Raw genomic sequence first — 17,566 nt, forward strand, 5'->3', positions numbered from 1 at the left:
CTATTCCTTTCATTTCTGCAGAATGAGATGTCAAGGGACATTATTCCCTATTCTCCCTAATCTCATTGCAAGGTTGAATGGGACTTTGAGTAATCTAGTGGAAGGTGTGAGGTCTTTAAGGTCAACTGAGTCATCTTTAAGGTCACTTCCAGCCCTAACTGTCCTGCAATTCTATATCTGTAAAAAAAGGATGAGAAGACAGCTTAAAGTCATAGTTTTTCCCAACTATTTAACTTGCCTGTAAAATGCAAGGGATTGAAAAGAACAGAGAAATGAAAACAGCAAGAGTCAGAAATCACAAATCTGCTGAGTGTTGTGGAAGATAAGTAACCTCAAGGAAGTAACTTCAAGGCCTAGTATGTCCTTACCTTCCAGAAGATTTTGTTTGTCCTTTTCTCAGGAAGGGTATCACAGTGTGCTTTGAGAAATTTTATTGTTAAAAGAAGAATTCAGATATTGAATGGTGCATGCTGTGAACAGTTCAATTGAAAATAATTGTAGTCTCATTTTCACATCCATTAAATTTATTAATAATGTAACCAACCTTATAGCTAAAAGCAGAACAAAAGCAGAGCTTTCTAATCTGTCCTGCAGCAGCATTTCTGAGTCAATAGATGGAGGCTTCAGTATTACAACTCATTAGAGCTGCAGATCAAGATGTCACAGTTAGAAGGTTTTAAGCTGTGGCTCTCAGGAACAAACCACAAGCTGTCAGTAGAATTTTCTGCACAGTGGCCTGTACTCATACAATGAACGGGCAGCTCAAGGGATTCCTCTTCTGTTAGGCCTTGCTAGTGTCCATTTATTGAGAGATGGGGTGGATAAAACTTTAAAAAATCTGCACTGTTTTAATTTGATTTTATTTGATTCTTAGAGAAAGAACCTTCCTTCTCGTTATGACAGTGCCATGGGCTACATGGTTTCTGTGTATGTAGAAGCTAGCTGTTAAACACATTCCAGCAGGGTAGTGATATTTGTTAAGTCAAATGCAGCTGTAGAATTATTATGAATGAGGCACCAAAAGAAACAGCATTAAAAAAATCTGAGCCAGAGCTATCACCTGTTCTCACAGAGTTTAGTGCACTCCCTTGCTGTTGGCCAGCTGCCCTCTAGGTCTTCTCAGACATATTCCCTCCTTTTGCAGGATGAGGAGCTTACAGAGTACCCTTTGCATGGCAGTATACAACAGCAAAAGAAGTTTGTGTATTTCTCCTTGCTGGCTAAGAGTTGATCAAATTAGGCAGACACTCACAAGTGGAAATAATCTATAGAGAGAGATCTCTGGCTAAAGAATTGCTAACACATATTATTTTTAAAGAACTGTGTCTCAATTAGAGATCTCTTTAGAATTATAGAGGGAGAAAAGCTTAGGAATAAATCAATAACTTATTATATTTCTGTCTGCAAGCATTTATGTCAAATTTTGAGTGTATATATTTGTGCATTTAAAGCACACAACCTGAAAAATTAATGATATCAGAACTCTGAAGAAAATTCCTTGCTAATGAAGGATATCCCAGCTGAGTTTTCTAGCAAGCCCTTACAGCACTTCTTCAGCAAGGACTTCATTTTACAGACTTTCTGTTTTGTCTCTCCAAAAGGACAAGACATACTTAAGAATGGCAGGGGATAGCATTGCTAGAAAACCTTTGAAGTATCAGTCAGAATGCCTTGACACAACACCAATTCTTTTGCTGTCTTAGTGCAGTCTTACTTATGTCAATAGACACCCACCAGAGTAGCTGGCAGCCAAATGTGGCCCCATGCTATTATTTGGTCTGTCTGGTGGCTATGAGTGGGATAACTCTGTGGCAATTTACTCAGTCTGCTGCACAGTTTCTCCTGATGAAATCAAATCAAAAGAAGTGAAACAAACTCCCCATTGACAGAAAATTTCTAAAGCCATTGTGAACATACAAAACTGATGCTAGGAGTGGCCCAATAGTTTTTGAAAATGGGGCGTAATATCATGTGTACACCCCTCCAAGAATGGAACTCACCTGTAATTGTGTATCTCCAGTGCTGGTGGTTCTGCATGAGCTGGTGGAGGCATGACGCTGGGTGGGGTCTGGGAAGGAAGACTCAAAGAGTTTGGTCAGAGCAAAGTGAGATTTTACACCAACTGTCTAGATAGTCAGCATCAGACAGGGTATACAGGGTATACAGTGTGTGTGTGTGTGTATGTGTGTGTGTGTGTGTAGGCACCCAGACCTTTGAAGCACTGACCATTAGCTGGATTTTAAAGGAAGCAGCCGACATTGATACTACTGAAACACATTATCATAGAAAACCCTTTAAGCCATGTATGCATCTGGAAGGGCAGTGTTAAGGTCATTTTCTACTTTACACATGAAAGACAGTAGTACTCAAGCGCAGTATTTTAATTTTGATTTTTTTCTTTTGTTTCATCTTGTCAGCTCATATGTTGTAATTGATTTAGTTCAGAGGCTCTTTTCTGTAAAGTGTACCTTCTTTTTCCTCTGTCTCTAAAATGCAGGTGGTCCGACCATACCAGACAATGTCCAATCCCATGAGCAAGCTGACAGTGCTCAACAGCATGCATTCTCATTTTATTTTGGCTGACAATGGTACTACTGGTAAATATGGAGCAGAGGTAAAGCTTCGTAGACACCTGGAAAAGCACATTTCACTTCAGAAGATAAATACAAGTGAGTAACATGTTGCTTGTAATTCTTTATAATTGCAAAAACCACTCAGTATAAAGAAGCAATAATTCTGCACATTTGGGGGAGTGGTTCTACTGTCTGTGGTGACCATGACCTAAGGAAAGCAAATAATGAACAAAGATAATAAAATTTTAGTTTAGAGTGCAATGGGTTTTAGACTGCACAGCAGAAATAACTGTATTTGTTTCTGCTAAGTTTCAAGTAGTTTTTGCTAAGTATTTGCTAAGTTTCAGATCTTTGTACATTTCTCTCTTCCTTAGAACTGTGTGCAGTTAGGTTCTCCTTCATTTAGTAAAGAATATGGTGAAATTAGTACAGTTACAGAAAAGGTTAACAAAATGTAAGGGAGAGTTTTTATCATAAATGTTTTGCAGGTTGAAGTGACACTGATATTTATAGGCACTGATATTTATATAACCCTGATGATATCACATCATGGCCAGACTGAAGCCCCAGTTTTTCTCTGAAAGTTATATTTTTTTCTTTTCACGTAACACTTTCTTACCTAAAAGAAAAAAATAGTCACCTAAGTAAGCATTTCTGTGTGGATGAAATAAAATATGATATCTCAATACTACTATTATTATTGCTGTAATGTACCCACACTTGATGCTTGATGTAGGGTACACATGCTTTGAGATGGGGACTTAATTTCAGTTCTAATTTTGGTCTCACAAATAAACATCAGTTTTGTGCATCCATAAGATTTCTTTAGGAATAAAACATGTCTAGTTTTTCAAAAGTGACCATATGCAGCCTTTCTGCTAATAACTCTCTTGAAACATGCAATTTTGAGGAATGGTGGAACTTTTTGTGACATAGGCACATGCAACTGGAATGAGACTCTCAGACATCAGATGACAGGGAATTACAACCAGACCCAATTGGGTGAACATAAACTAGAATGACCTCCATGCTTGATAAAGTTTTTTGTATGATGAATAAAATCTGTGCTTAAATTAAAATGTTGTGCCACTTATAGCCTTCAACAGCACTGCATGAACTCCACTCACTACAGGCTTATTGTTTTTAGGATATCACAGTTACATTGCTTTTTCCTAGAAAGCACTGTGCAGATATGGACAAAATGCGTGCAGCATGAGCAGTGGGTGCATGCCTGGGATCTTCCTTAGCAGAGGAAGACAGTGTAATCTAATCCTTGATTGACCAGCAGCAAAAGGCACATTTGAAAATGGCATATCATGAAAATACATAAAATTGTGGCATAAACAGCAGTTATTTTGAAGGCCTTTAGAAGAAAAGTGTGAGCTTTTAGAGTTTACATCAAAACATTTTTGTGGTAAAATTTTATCTTAAAAAATTAATCTCTTTAGAGAGATTTAACTAAATTCAGATTTGGTCGAGAGGCTTATCTTTTAAAAAGAGGCTGATGGATGAAACTACAGACTTTGGTTGTTCAAGTCAAATGCTTGCCTGACTTCTTCAAACATCTAAAAAAATGAAGAACTTCTCTTCTCTGATTTCTTTCTGCAGTGTGCCCCACAAACAAAAGTAAGTATCCTCTTTTCACTTTCCTCTGTGACAGAGACTGTCCAGCATTTAACCACTCACTCCGTCTCTCTCTTATAAACACAAAGATACTTGGATCTCACAACACTTCCTCAAAATAGAAATGTGAAAAAATTATTCAAAAAGAAGCCTGCTAGTAAGATTTGTACGTCTTGGTTCAGTGGCATCCAGAATGTTTCTGCAATGTTTTGTTTTTCTTTAAAAGAGGGTGACTGAGTCCTGCCCACACTCTAGGTATTAGGAAGTTGACCATATGGATGAGAAAGACCACCTGCCTTGTTGGGTCAGCCAAACAGATGGCGCCTTTCTGATGCTTTTCTTTACCCTTATTTATAGCAGGGCAATGTACATTCTCCATCCTGTGCATGACAGGGCATTGCCGCCAAGGGATTTTTATCCAAATGGGGCTCTGTGCAGCCATGCTTGTACATCTTTACTTACCATATTCCACTTGCAAGCATGTGGAGTGGGGGAAAACACTGACAGCACCACAGTTTTCTTTGTGGGAGAGTCAGGAAAAGGTGCAATTTTAGGTTAATCACTAAATAAGAGCATCTGCTCTAGAAAACAGAACAGATTTATGAACTCGTAAACAATTGATAACTTCTTATTTCACAGCCTGCCCCTCGACAATAGTGCTGAAAGTAGATTTTATTCTTTTTTTTAAGCCTGCCTGAGTTTTACATGCTAGGCTTGTCATTTCTTCTTATCAGTTTTCCTTTGCTTTAACTTTGTTTTTCTCCAGTGCAGTGATAGCTCTGCTGGATATTTGGGGTCACATAGAGTTCACAAAGGGAAGCTTTAAACTTGTTCTTACATATTAAAGACCCAGAAAATGGCATTCCCTTCATATAGACTGCAACAGTGGCAGTCTCTTTTATAAAATTTAAGACTAAATTGGGTCACTAAATATGTCAGATAATTCTGGTAGTCTTAGCTCTTTTTATTCCTAATATGGCATCATTATCAGTCATTCAGCAGTTTCCAATTTCTTGAATCAGTGTACTGTAAAATAAGAATAGGAGCAGGAATAATAATAGGAAGAAGAGGAATAAGAAGAATCTCCAATCATGCCCCTCACAAACACTAAGGAAAATATTTTATCAAGTATTCTGTTTTCCACTACCTTTTTAGGTTTTATCACTTGTATTGCTCATATTTTGTCTTCAGTAAATACTCAGGAACTAAAAAATGCTTTTCAGAATAGCAGAGGGTGGCATTTGTGACCCTGAGCCTGCAAGTTCAGCACAGACTCACTCAGCTGAGCAAGTACCTAGAGGTTAATTTGATGCTTTAATGCTCAGCACAGGTTTTTCTTATTTTCACAAAGGAACACAGCCCAGCAACCATCTTTTGAAGTGAGCCTCAAGTTGTCTCAAAGTCCCAGAATTTGAAAGTGCATCATTTTGTAACATGAAATGTTGAAAGTAAGAACTTTTCTGAAAGTGTTTCAAGATCAAAAGGAAATATTCAAAGTGATCTGATCAGAAATGTTTCTGGTTTCCAATTCTACAAATATTTGGGTCCTGGACTTTTTGCAGAATTTTCAAGGCACAGAGATCACTTGAAGATATACACTGGAAGGAAGGAAAGATATCTTTGTAACTATCTCTGCCATAGAGTTTATTTGTATAGCATTACATGGTTAATGTTCATGTAAAAGTTCTTACATGAACCTAAAGTTCATGTAATATTTTTACATTGAAATATGGAGTCCATACTTTTCAAAAATATTGCATTAATGAGCAGAAGATTCTCAGGATGAGGGCATAGAGATTTTTAACGTAATAAAATGCCCCAGCTCATTAGGGAGATGCAGAAATTGGAGGGCAGTTGTGTTTCCATCTCTGATGCTCTCCTTACACTGTTCCGTGGCAGGAAGGGACCTCAGGCATGTCAGGTTGATGTAATCCACCACTGCCAGTATAGTGATTTCTGGTTCACTGTGTCTGGACCTGCTCAGGAGACTAAACTCTGTCTCATTGCCTTGGACACAAGACAGTTCACAGCTGTCTGCAGAATGACAGATTACACATAGACTGGAACAGACTCCTGAAAGTCCCCAGTGTGAGTCTCTTCTCAAAGAGAAGTATTTGCCATGCTGAGTTAGTTTATCTGTAGCTTCGTTTGGCTGATAACCTCCTATATTCATATTCAACCTAATCCAATCTGTAGGGACTCCAGCAAAAGGTTTACAAACTTGCCCCAGCTCCTTCACCAGTGTTTTATCTGAAGCTCACAAACTGCTATTTTTGGACATTTTCCCTTCAGGGAACCTCACCGTATCAAGAAAAATATGGCTCTGACACCTTTTTAACATCACTGCAGGTTGTAGAACAGGTATAGGATAACTCCTTAGACTCCTTTTCAAAAGGTTAAACAAGCACTGCTGCCTCAAATTCTCTTCCTCAGGCATATGCTCTAGGCCACTAGAAACCTATGCATCTTTCATCTGGATGCTTGCCAGTTTCTCCTCATCCTTCGTGGGTAGCCCAAACCTACATCCAGTGCTTCAGCTACAGCCCTGCTAGTGATGAACAGAGTGAGCATGGGGCAAAAGCCCCCACTTGACACACTGGCTAATGTAGCCCAAGTACCTGGCATGCTCCCTGTGCACCAAGAGCGTGCTGGTGCCTCACATTCATGTGGGCACCCACTGTAACCTCGACTCCATGACCTAAGGATATGGTTATCTGATTAGAAAAAAAGATGCAAGTTTTTCTCTGAACAGTCATAATTTACTGAATTCCATAATGGAATTCTGTTTTAAGAATTAACACAGAAAAATTGCAATTTATGTGGGATTTTTCAAGTTTGGACTTGATTTTCCTAAATATCATACAAGTACTTATTGTCTTTGAGACCTAAAATCCATTTAAAACAATGTAGTCTAATTGATTATAAAAATAACTAAAAGTCATTAGGCATCCATGCTCAGGACATAGTCTGCCATGATACTGTAGGCCTAGGATTTAGTTATTCTTTTTCTAAAGTTCATGTGCATCCCTCAATCTCATCTCATCTACAGTATTCCTTGGTTTGAGTCATTCTGAAGTGCTGTGTTTTTGATAAAATGTTATATTTTATTCAGAAGGAGTAGAAGGACTTTCTTCTTTTCTTTTTCTCTCCTCCCTGACACCTGAGAAGTCTTGTAAATTTTTTGTACCCTTTACAACTGCTTTTTCCAAAATATTGTGTTCTTAGACCTTTTTTCAATGGGTCACAATGGTGTGAGGAAATGTTTCCAAAGAAGCTGTTTGGAGAAAAAAAAAAAAAAAGGCACAACAATTTTCACCAGTATGGTAACTGGTTTCAACATCAATGCATATCTTATGATCACTCAAGATGTGAAAGTGCAGCTAGCCTATTTTTTCCCCATCCTGTGGAAATACTAGTGGTCAATACAGAACAAGAACTTAATGTGTCACCAAACAGATGATGTAATCTATAAACAGAGAAAGGAAATAAATGAAGCATCTAATTACTAGAGATTACCTATTGCAAATTCTGCAATTATAACATTCCCGGACACTAGCAAACTATTTTTCCAAAGAGCTGTCGGATGGCCTGGTCATTTGCTGTGATGTACTTCATTACCATTTCTGCAGAACACTGCTGAGTAATGCAATAGAAACATCAGTTGTGCCTTGAAGCAGAAATATAAAAGAAATCTGTCTACAAAATGTGCGTTGGAAGTTACAAGTCATAAAATATTCATTCCTGCTACTCCGCAGATGGTTAGATTAATTACCAATGTAGCAACTCAGCTAATACATTTGATCTGAGGTCTGTTAATCATTTTCAGACAAAGTCCAATAGGTTGACATGCCATGGGTTTCACTCACCTTGTGATTACACAGATTAATGCTTTCTCATTAACAAATGTGGTCTAGAATTACTTCATATTACATACAAAGGACTTCTACCAGCACTTGCAGAATCTTCAAAAATCCTACCTAAAGCTTCTAACTTTTGGCTCCAGATTCATGTTTATATTTTTATAATATGCATTTAATTTCCTTCCTTCTGTTTTCTCTAAGGCCTTCCTTACACATGATAGTTGTTGCTATTAACTGACTTTTTATTGCTGCTCGAAGTATTCTCAAGTCCTTAAGGAACTTACAGCATGGTCGCCAAGCACTTGCATCACAAATGCTTACTTTCCTTCATATGAGTGCTCTTACTGGAGCAGAGGAGCAAGACAAGGACACAAATTATTTATATATGTAATGCTCATTGCACATTGCAAATTGCATGTATGAACTCTTTAATTTGGATGAAAGGTGTTGTGAATTAATAAGAATGTTGTACGTTTTTCTTTAAAAGAGCACATATAATATTGTCAGCAGAATTGGAATTTGGATATGACATAGAGGATAACATATCCCACCACAGCACAGCACAGAAGGCACTCATAGGAAGTTCTTGTGTATGCATAACCATTTGGTGAAGCATAAAATCATCTTCTGTCTTTCTTGTACATTTCACGTCTTTTACCACATGTGTCAGTAATAAAATTTGTGTTCTGCATGTGTTAGGAGGGGATGTGTCAGGAAACGGTAATGTAGTGGTTTAAAGAGCAGAATAACCTTTGTGTGGTGTTTGTGTACCTGACAAATGGTCTTGAAAACATACTGACCACAAGCTAATGACATTTTATTTTTAGATTCAGATATTTTACTTATATTGAAGGCTTTGCATATCAAAATATTAAAATCTTCATCAGAAGACTGCCAGAATTTTCCTTTCTCTGTAATTCTCTGACAGAGGTTTAAAATTCTTAAAATTTTCTTTGGAAGTAGGTGGAATCCAGTCAGTAAAGCAGTGATGTTCAAATTGGGGTTAACAGCTACCAGCATGGATTAAAATGTAAAAAGATCTAATGTTTCCTCTAATGATTTAAAAGATGATCCCATACTTGCTAGATTTCTGACATTTTATAGTATTAGACAGAGCCTCAGAAAAGGAAAGAGGCAGGTGAAAAGAACTAAATGAGGCAAAAAGACTTCACTAACATGAGGAATGAGTGTAAGCATATGTTATGTCACCTAGCCAGCAGGAGTCCAGGCTGTGCTGATGAGGAGGGAAGACTCTTTTTTCTGCTATTGAAAATTCTTTTCTCTTCATAAAATTAGCTACCACCTTCTTCAGAAAGAGTTATCTGAAAAAAATAAAAAGGCAAAGAAAAAAAAAGCACTCTTCTTAGATTTTTAACAATTCTATTTCCATGAGAGCCAGAAATAGTGTAAAAATATGTATATGTAACCAAAAACATATTTGAAACCAGAATGTTGAGCCAGAGGATGTAAAGGCAGTGTGTGTTTAATTGGATATAGACCCCTTCAAAAAAAAAAAAAAAGTCAGAAAGTTTGAAGTTGTTTGCTTTATTTTGTATCTTTCATAAACTTTTCAACCTTTTATAAATCTTTTAACCTATATACTCTGTAGCCTTTTTGAAGCTTAAAAGAACCACTTTACACTGCTATGTCCATTCCTACACATTGATATTTCTGAGAAAGATGACCACACCAAATCCCTAGAGTGTGTATATCCACCTTGGGAAATTAATATTCTTCTTGTGAGCAGGGCATTTCTGCAGGAATTGTCTCCCAGACCACAGAGGACTAAATGCAGAATTGTACTATTCATTATCATGCTGCAGTTTTTCTAATTTTAAACATGCCATTTGGAGCTGAAGGTTTTCTCTACCTCCCCCATATGCTGTTTGAAAAACAGATAATAGGCATTGGAACCTGCGACCTTATTTAATTTTTTATTTAATCTTCCTTCTTTATAGAATTGGTTAATGTAGTTGAGTTTTGGTAGGCCTGTGAAAAAAAATTACCTCTGAATAAGGAATTGATAGATAAAGTTGGGTGATTTGATTAGGTAGAGAAGGCAGTTTAGAGAGCATAATATGTCAGCTGTATCTGTTCATGTGACCCGTGGACTTCCCTTTGTCATCCTATGCCTGAGAATATATGAAGGGGGCTGGGGAAGCAAAGGGACGTTCAACTGTCATCACTGGCACCTTCTCTGACCATTACATCATCATCACATGCATTAGAATTCTCATTCAATTCAGATTTTTCTTTCATGTCATGTGCAGTCCTAGATGTATTTTCATAACTACATTGCTGGGAAGAACTGGGTACAGACTGCTTTCTAGGGGAGGAAGTCTACTGCAAGATCGAAAATTTGACTCCTGTGAAATTTCAGTAAAACCCAGAACTTCTTGAAGTGTTGACTCATTTCAAATTTTGCTAGAGATTGGAAACTTGGGGTTTTCTCATGAAAATCATCATGATATTTGTTGATCAGGCACTGAAGACAAACATACCTCAGACAGGGCTGACAAAGCACAAGGTTAGAAATCATTATCGAAGCACGCAATAGATCTATGCAAGTGGATCTGTAAATTCCTTTCACAAACTTTGCTTTAAACAGATGAGTTTGTTTTAAATACATGTTTTCATATGATTAATGTAGCAGAAAAAGAGTACAGGAGATTTCAGCTCCCTAATTTTTGGATGTTTTTGATTTATTGAATTTATAAAGCTGCAAAACTAAGAAACATTATTTTAGGATTAATCCACTTCAGCCAAATTTCTGCTATTCTGTTTCTCACCTATTGTAGTTTTCTGAAACAGGTAGGAATAAGGGATAATTTTCTGAGATTACACAGAGTCAAATATGTTGAAAAATAAGCAAAATATGACAGGGAAAAGCACCTCAGTATTTCATATGAGGTAATGTAGAATTTGGTTATGTTACAATGCGATAGCTTTCTAAAGTGCTGCATACAGTATGTGGTAGTGCTCACCTCCAAAGGGAGCCAGGGAAAGCACCAGGGGAGATCAGACAGAACCTGAGAATTTCTGGAACTGTAGTTGCTCCTGTGTGTCTTAGGCCATTGCCTAAGGGTGATGAGTTCCAAGAGTGAAACCTGTTAGGTCCTCTGGTGCTGCCCTAATGAGGGCATGCACGGACAGATAGGGTAAGTCTTGACAGATATCCACAAAGGTTCTTGTGTGGGGGGGTGTGTGTGTGCCTTTGAACCTTATGTGCCAGCTTTGAACTATGTATTGCCATTTTATAGAAGGCAACCAAGTGGTTGCTTGGATGCTTGTGAGGCTCACAAATCCCAGGGCTTAGTATTACATGGGCCCTTCCATGTCACATTTCTTCTGAGGACTCTCTGAACTCTATGCTTCTTCAAAGGCAAGTAAAAAAAATCAAAAGAAGATATCACAAATCTTTTCTTGTTACCATGCTGAACTTCCTTTTGAGAAGTTTTTAGGATCAGTCTATTATTAAATGAAGATATGGCTCCAGGTGTCAGGTCCACAGATTCGTCTGTCAATGTCAGGTCTGGCAGGATGGCAGATACATCAGTATAGATTTAGAGAGGTGAGGAAGGAGCACTGAACAAACAGACATGAGAATTAAAGTATCAAGGTTAGAGCGGAAGAGAAAGGAGAACAGACTGGAATAAAATAATACAATCATACTCCTAGCAAAGGTGAGATAAAAGAAGATTATGGATTAAGCAGAAGGAGACAGAGAGGAAGTGACTGGTCTTCCAAAATGAAAATTATAAAGATAAGAATGCAAATGGATGAGAGCATAACAAGGAGAATGAGTGAAAACTACAAAGGCAAAAAACAAAGACGAACAAAACAAAATTCAGAGTAGTGATTTTAAATTGTGTTTGGGAAGCAGGAAAATAAAAAGGAAATTACAGCAAATTATATTCAACAACCCTGTGGTAGAAATGTCAAAAAATAAATTGAAAATAAAAAATAAGTCAAATTGTTGTCAGCTTCCCTTTATTAGTAGTGGTTGGGTATCATTCAATCACACATAATCCTCTTGTTCTGTGAATTTCAGGAACAGAGGAAATATTCTTAGATTTTTATATTGGCTTTCCAGATCAGTTTGATTTCTTTAGACATAGGGCTGGTAATGAGTTTCCAAACAAATGGATGTTTCCCTTAATTTCTGACTATAAAAACTATAAAAGGTGTTCAGAAAAGAGTAGAATGAGTTTGGCCTCTTTTTTCTCTCTTTTTTTCTTTTTTGTTTTGTTTTTTGATCTGTACATTTCTCTCCTTTTGTTACGGAACAGTTCTTGAAGGACTAAAAGAAATACCCCTCATATCTTTGCCATTCCTGGAATAAGAGGTTCTGCTCTAGTGAAGATGCTTGAGACAAGGGATGTGGAAAAGGAAAAGCTGACTGTAAAAGTGCAGCTACGTGAAATTAGGTTTGAACTAGATGTGACATTTGGGGGATGTTCCTGTACTTCTGGGTAATAAAACCCAGCATTCTTTTCCATCCTCCTGTGAAAACAAGACCCATTCCCTCTTTTTCCAGTTATGATCACTTAGTAATGTAATTGTTCTAGTGGTGAACATATCGCAGCTGTGATTTGGAGAGCTGGAGCATGCAGATACGTTGTATGTGCAGGTGATTTCTTTGCTTTTTGATATTGACATTTTAGCCAAAAAGGTGTCATACACATCAGAAGGTGTTTCTAAAAAGTTTACTGAAAACCAATGCCTAGAAAAATACCCAAGTTGTAATCTTTTTTCAGTGTCACCTGATATGAAGGTTCTGGATGATTTTATGACGTTCTGTTATCACTTTGCCTTTCTGAGCTAGGGACCATAGGGAGTACCACACAGAGTCCAGAGGTGAAGCAGAAACATTTGTGTGGTCAAACCTTCCAATGACTGTTGTGAATTCAATATGATTTTGAATCTGTTTGACCAGCACTTACCTGCTGTATTAACAGCCAAAGAACAAATATTTTTTTTGACTCTGCATTACTGTAAGTCCAATATTGGTTGAGAAATTTAAAACTATTTTCCTCAATCTTTTAGGCTTACACCAACTCTTCTGCTTATTAAGATTCCAGGTCATGTTTATTGGTTATCCAACCTGTGTAGGTAGCTTGTACTAGGATATCCAAGTACTTTGTAAACACTTGGACTGAAATGTTTCTGGAAGGCATAGGTTTTATGTGGAGTTTCTTTCAGCCTCTGTTAATATATCACGCTGCTGCCTACTCTGCTTTTCCCATGAAGCATGGCAATAGTCTAGAAACTGGACTTCTAAGACAGACTTCTTGAGCTAAGGACTTTCTTTATTTTTCTTTAACTTACCAGAACCACAAAATTCTAACATGAATTTCAAGGCACCTTAAGCCTCTCAAAAAAATTTGAAGGAAATGCTATTTTGCAGTGTTTCAAATACAAATGAATAAGGCTTATTAGTCAATTTCCCCTCAAAAATCATAGTTCATCATACATGTTTAGGTTAAAACTAAGGTCAGATTTGATCAAAATGTAGTTTAAAGCTGGCTATGTTCTTGTTACTACATCAGTATTTTTATTGAACTTCACAACAATTTTATCAATCGTCCACTGAAAATTAAATGAGATCTTCTGCTAAATACCTCAAGTAAACAATCCTTGCATTAAAAGGCCCTGGAGTATATAGCCTTGTCTATTGAATTAATAGCCTGTATCTGGGAACATGTCATCTGTTTGATGCAATCAAAGATTGTTTTTACACTATGGAGCATTTGTGCAAAATGGTCTGTGTGCCTTTCCATGCACTGTGCACTGACAAACACTTGTAGGAACACTAACATGGCTAAATCTGTTGATTTGTATTTTTGGATTTGTCAGTCAGTAAGAGACCATTGAGTTTACCACTCACAGAAGCCATTATCCTAGAATTTTGCAGTTAGAAAGGTAGCTCTTGCCCACAAGCAGGAGATCCTTTGCAGGATGGACACAAGGTAGTGGTGCAAAACAAGTCTAAAGCCTGTCATAGGAATTGTCTACTGCTAAGAGTCTATTGTCTCATTATCTGAGATAGGCACACCAAATCTGAGGTATGATGACCAGTGGAGAAACCTTATCGTTTGTGTAGCCCACCATCTGCAGTACATCTGGGTCCCGAAATGTTTAGCAATCTGTGGACCTGGAGAGTAGACCTGTGCAAAGCAGTAGAGGCTCCTTGACCATGCAAATACACCTGCTTTCCTGAAGCCCTGTCGAGCCCTTCCAGCTCAGTGATGCCTCACACAACCCTGTACATGCCTAGGGTAGGCTCAGGTTTTCTAGGAAGGCTGAGAATCCTGTTCCTACGCTGCACAGATGAGCAGTGTGTGCCGCGTTAGGAAAAGACATTGAGCTGTCAGGTTGACTGCTCATGCACTGTGTGAAGGTTTGTGCAGACGTACTCTGCCCGTCCTCTGGGACAGTTTGAGCTCTCTCAGTATGTCCACAGTCTTATGTGTAACCTTAATCCTGATGTTCTCCCATTGCATCCAGCCTCTGGAGATCTTGTGCTCCAGCTGCATGTTGTGCACGAGGTGTGACACACGTTTCCAGCCCTTCATCGCTGCTGTGCTAGCTGCTGTGCACTAACTCCTCCTGCACAGACAGAGACCCCAACATCCCAAACAAATCTGAATAATTACTGAACCTGGCAGTCAAAATTTCCTGGTAGAAAAAGGAAATGAACATAGGACAACTCACACCAAAATGTCTGACCTGATGATGGAGAAAAGGTGGCCAGCAGGAAACCAACTCAGATGTGCCTACCACCACGCAGTGTTCTGATACTGAAATTAGACACATTTCTGCCAGGTTGGTCAACTAGGGTGCCTTTGTTTTATTTGACTGAATTCAGGGCTGAACTTACAGATAGTATACAACACAGTGATATGTCCCTGTTACTCCTAAAACCATGCTTACAAACATGAGTAGTAAATGCATTTTGTAGTAAATGAGGCATTTTATTCACTTGTTAGTCTATAAGAATGTGGGTAACTCATGCTTAGCTCTCCACTAAAAGAAGTAGTAATAATTTATAAGACAGTTATACATTATTTATAAATATACTCACAGTGTAAAATATTAATGTTTTCCCAAGAACTGGGAAAACAAAATCAGGCTTCCACAAACCATAGTAGACATTTTTTAGTCCCTTTTCACACAATGTAGACATTTATGCAATTTTTCCTTCCTTCCATTTCCAGATGTATTCATTTTTTCTAGTTTATTATTTTAATTTACATACTTATGCATTACAGCTGTGTCAAGGGGAAAATGAGGGAGGGTTTTGTATATTAACAGGAAGGCCTACAAGTGCTGTTTGGTGCACATTGGGAAAAATGTTCTGATGTGTACATACTTTCCTGGAATCACAATTGTTGGAAAGTCTCACTGGGTCTGCTGCTGACCACAAAGGTAATAACACAGTAACGAAGCTTTAAGTTGACTACATAAATCTTTTGCTCAATATTGCAGTCTAATTTCACCAGCCAAAATTCACAGCACCTGAAACTGTGAAACAGTAAGCAGTCTAATCTATGCTGCAAAAATCCATACTTACTGAAATACTCAAAATGCATGTTACTGTTTTAGAAATCAGTATAGTGATGAGGCTCAGGTCTCTGCAACTTTCTTCTTTTTGTATGAATCATTATATTGAGTGAAAATAATGACTTACTTTTCTTATTCTATTAAGGAAGTCATGAGGGGTTACCTGTGCTTTTGGAGTTATAGCAGAAATACTAAGAATTTAGTATGTGAATTGAAGAGCTTATTAAATAGTAATATGCCAGCTAGTATGAGATGTTTCCACTTATCTGCTATTGGATACAAACTTAATATTTCTTTTGAAAATCTGAGAGAAAGAAATCTCTTGTCTGTCTAACAAATGATTATTAATAACACATAATAAAAATGCAGAAGCCACTCTAAAGTTGGAAGACCTTTGACTTTGCAACCAAATATTTTTCATCTTGAATTATTATTTAACTAAATCATAAACATCACAGTGATAACGCATTAGTCAGCATTCACAGCCAATTTCAAGTCCACAGATATACAGCTAGACAAGAAGTTTCCTCCTTCCAAGAGAAGGAAGAAAGGCTTTTTGAAACCAAAGCTCATCCTAGAAATACTATAGAAACTGAACTAATTAAATTTATAAATTAATCTTCCATGTAATTATCAGATGACCATAATTTTTCAGATATTTAAAAATAATTCACCCAAACCTAAAATGTTTCTCTACAAGGGATATTAAATAAAAAGCTGATTAACATTTCATTTAGTGCCTTCTAGGAAACAGAAAAAAGTACTCAGATATGTAAAAATGAGTTTTACTTTCTTCTGGGTTTGGATGACAATACCAAGTGATAGTCTTTCCTGATAATAATGCATTGCCCTGTACCAAAAAAGATTGTTAGCAGCAACAAATTGTGCAATATTTTGGTGTAGTGCATTAATGCTACTCCCTTTCCAGTTAAGAAGATATAAAACACATATTTTTTTAAGGCTGCATAATTTTATAGTGAAAGCTACAGTTTTGTTGAAGATAGCCCAACAGGATGAGTACTATCTTTATTTTTTCCCAGACTAGGGCAATTTTTTGATAAATTCCACCAAAAACACATGAAGAGAAAACTTTTTCCTTGTTGATTCATTGGACTGCCCATTATAGTGCTTGGCATAAAGCTCCCACCTTCTGGATGTGTGCTAGGAAGCAGCAGTTCCAGTACTGTTGTCCACTTTTATGTCAGCAAGGTTTCATTTTGGTACTGCCTCCTTTCCTGCAATCTCAACTTAAGCAAGAAACTCTTTCTGCAATGGTGTCCTTGACATTGTAAGGAACGTATTACCTCTGCATTTAGCATCTCACCTCACAGCCTGCCGTTGTCTATCCATATGAAGTGTCTGAGGCCAAAGGCTCCCTCTGGATCTATCAGGCACTGCCAGCCCTTTCTTTGCAGACTATTGTTAACTGTGCATGCACAAGCTGAGAGAGAGCTCTTACAAAGAATTTCTCATTCTTTTATTTCTGAGGTGATTTAGAAGGAAACATTTTGATTAGCAGTTAAAGAGAGGTCTGCCATTTACCTTTTTCTCAGAGTCAGAGGTTCTTGCTGGCATCACATGCCAACATTCTCCAAATTGTCCCAGTGTTATGTTGAGGCAAGGCACAGTCAGTTCTCAATTTCATATCATGATAGTTATAAATGCAGTGTTAGTATAGTCAGTCAGCATCTTCATACACATTGAAATTTTTCTTCAGACTCTGCATTAATTTCCAAATTCCCAATATTTAGGAGCAGGGAAACATCCAGGAGTTTTTAGTATCAGAATATCTAAAAGTTTAATTCAAATATAGTCTGCATTTCAGCTGAGAGTTATTGAGCTGCAGACATCTTGGTATAAGTAGCTACATTTTTATTCTGAAATGAATATAATGTCATAACTAATTTAAATATGTTTGGGAACATCAGAGAAAGCTGAGGATGTAGT

At 37.4% G+C, this 17,566-nt stretch overlaps 1 protein-coding gene across 1 annotated transcript in view; it reads left to right on the plus strand.

Moving 5' to 3' along the window:
• TRPM3 (transient receptor potential cation channel subfamily M member 3) overlaps window positions 1-17,566 on the plus strand; it is a 381,850-nt gene that overhangs the window by 268,672 nt on the left and 95,612 nt on the right. Inside the window, exon 6 of the mRNA XM_059873453.1 lies at window positions 2,498-2,669. Coding sequence (XP_059729436.1) covers window positions 2,498-2,669 — 172 coding nt within the window. The remainder of the gene's footprint in view (window positions 1-2,497; window positions 2,670-17,566) is intronic.

The sequence above is a fragment of the Haemorhous mexicanus genome, chromosome Z (assembly GCF_027477595.1).
Source record: "Haemorhous mexicanus isolate bHaeMex1 chromosome Z, bHaeMex1.pri, whole genome shotgun sequence".
Taxonomy (NCBI): domain Eukaryota; kingdom Metazoa; phylum Chordata; class Aves; order Passeriformes; family Fringillidae; genus Haemorhous; species Haemorhous mexicanus.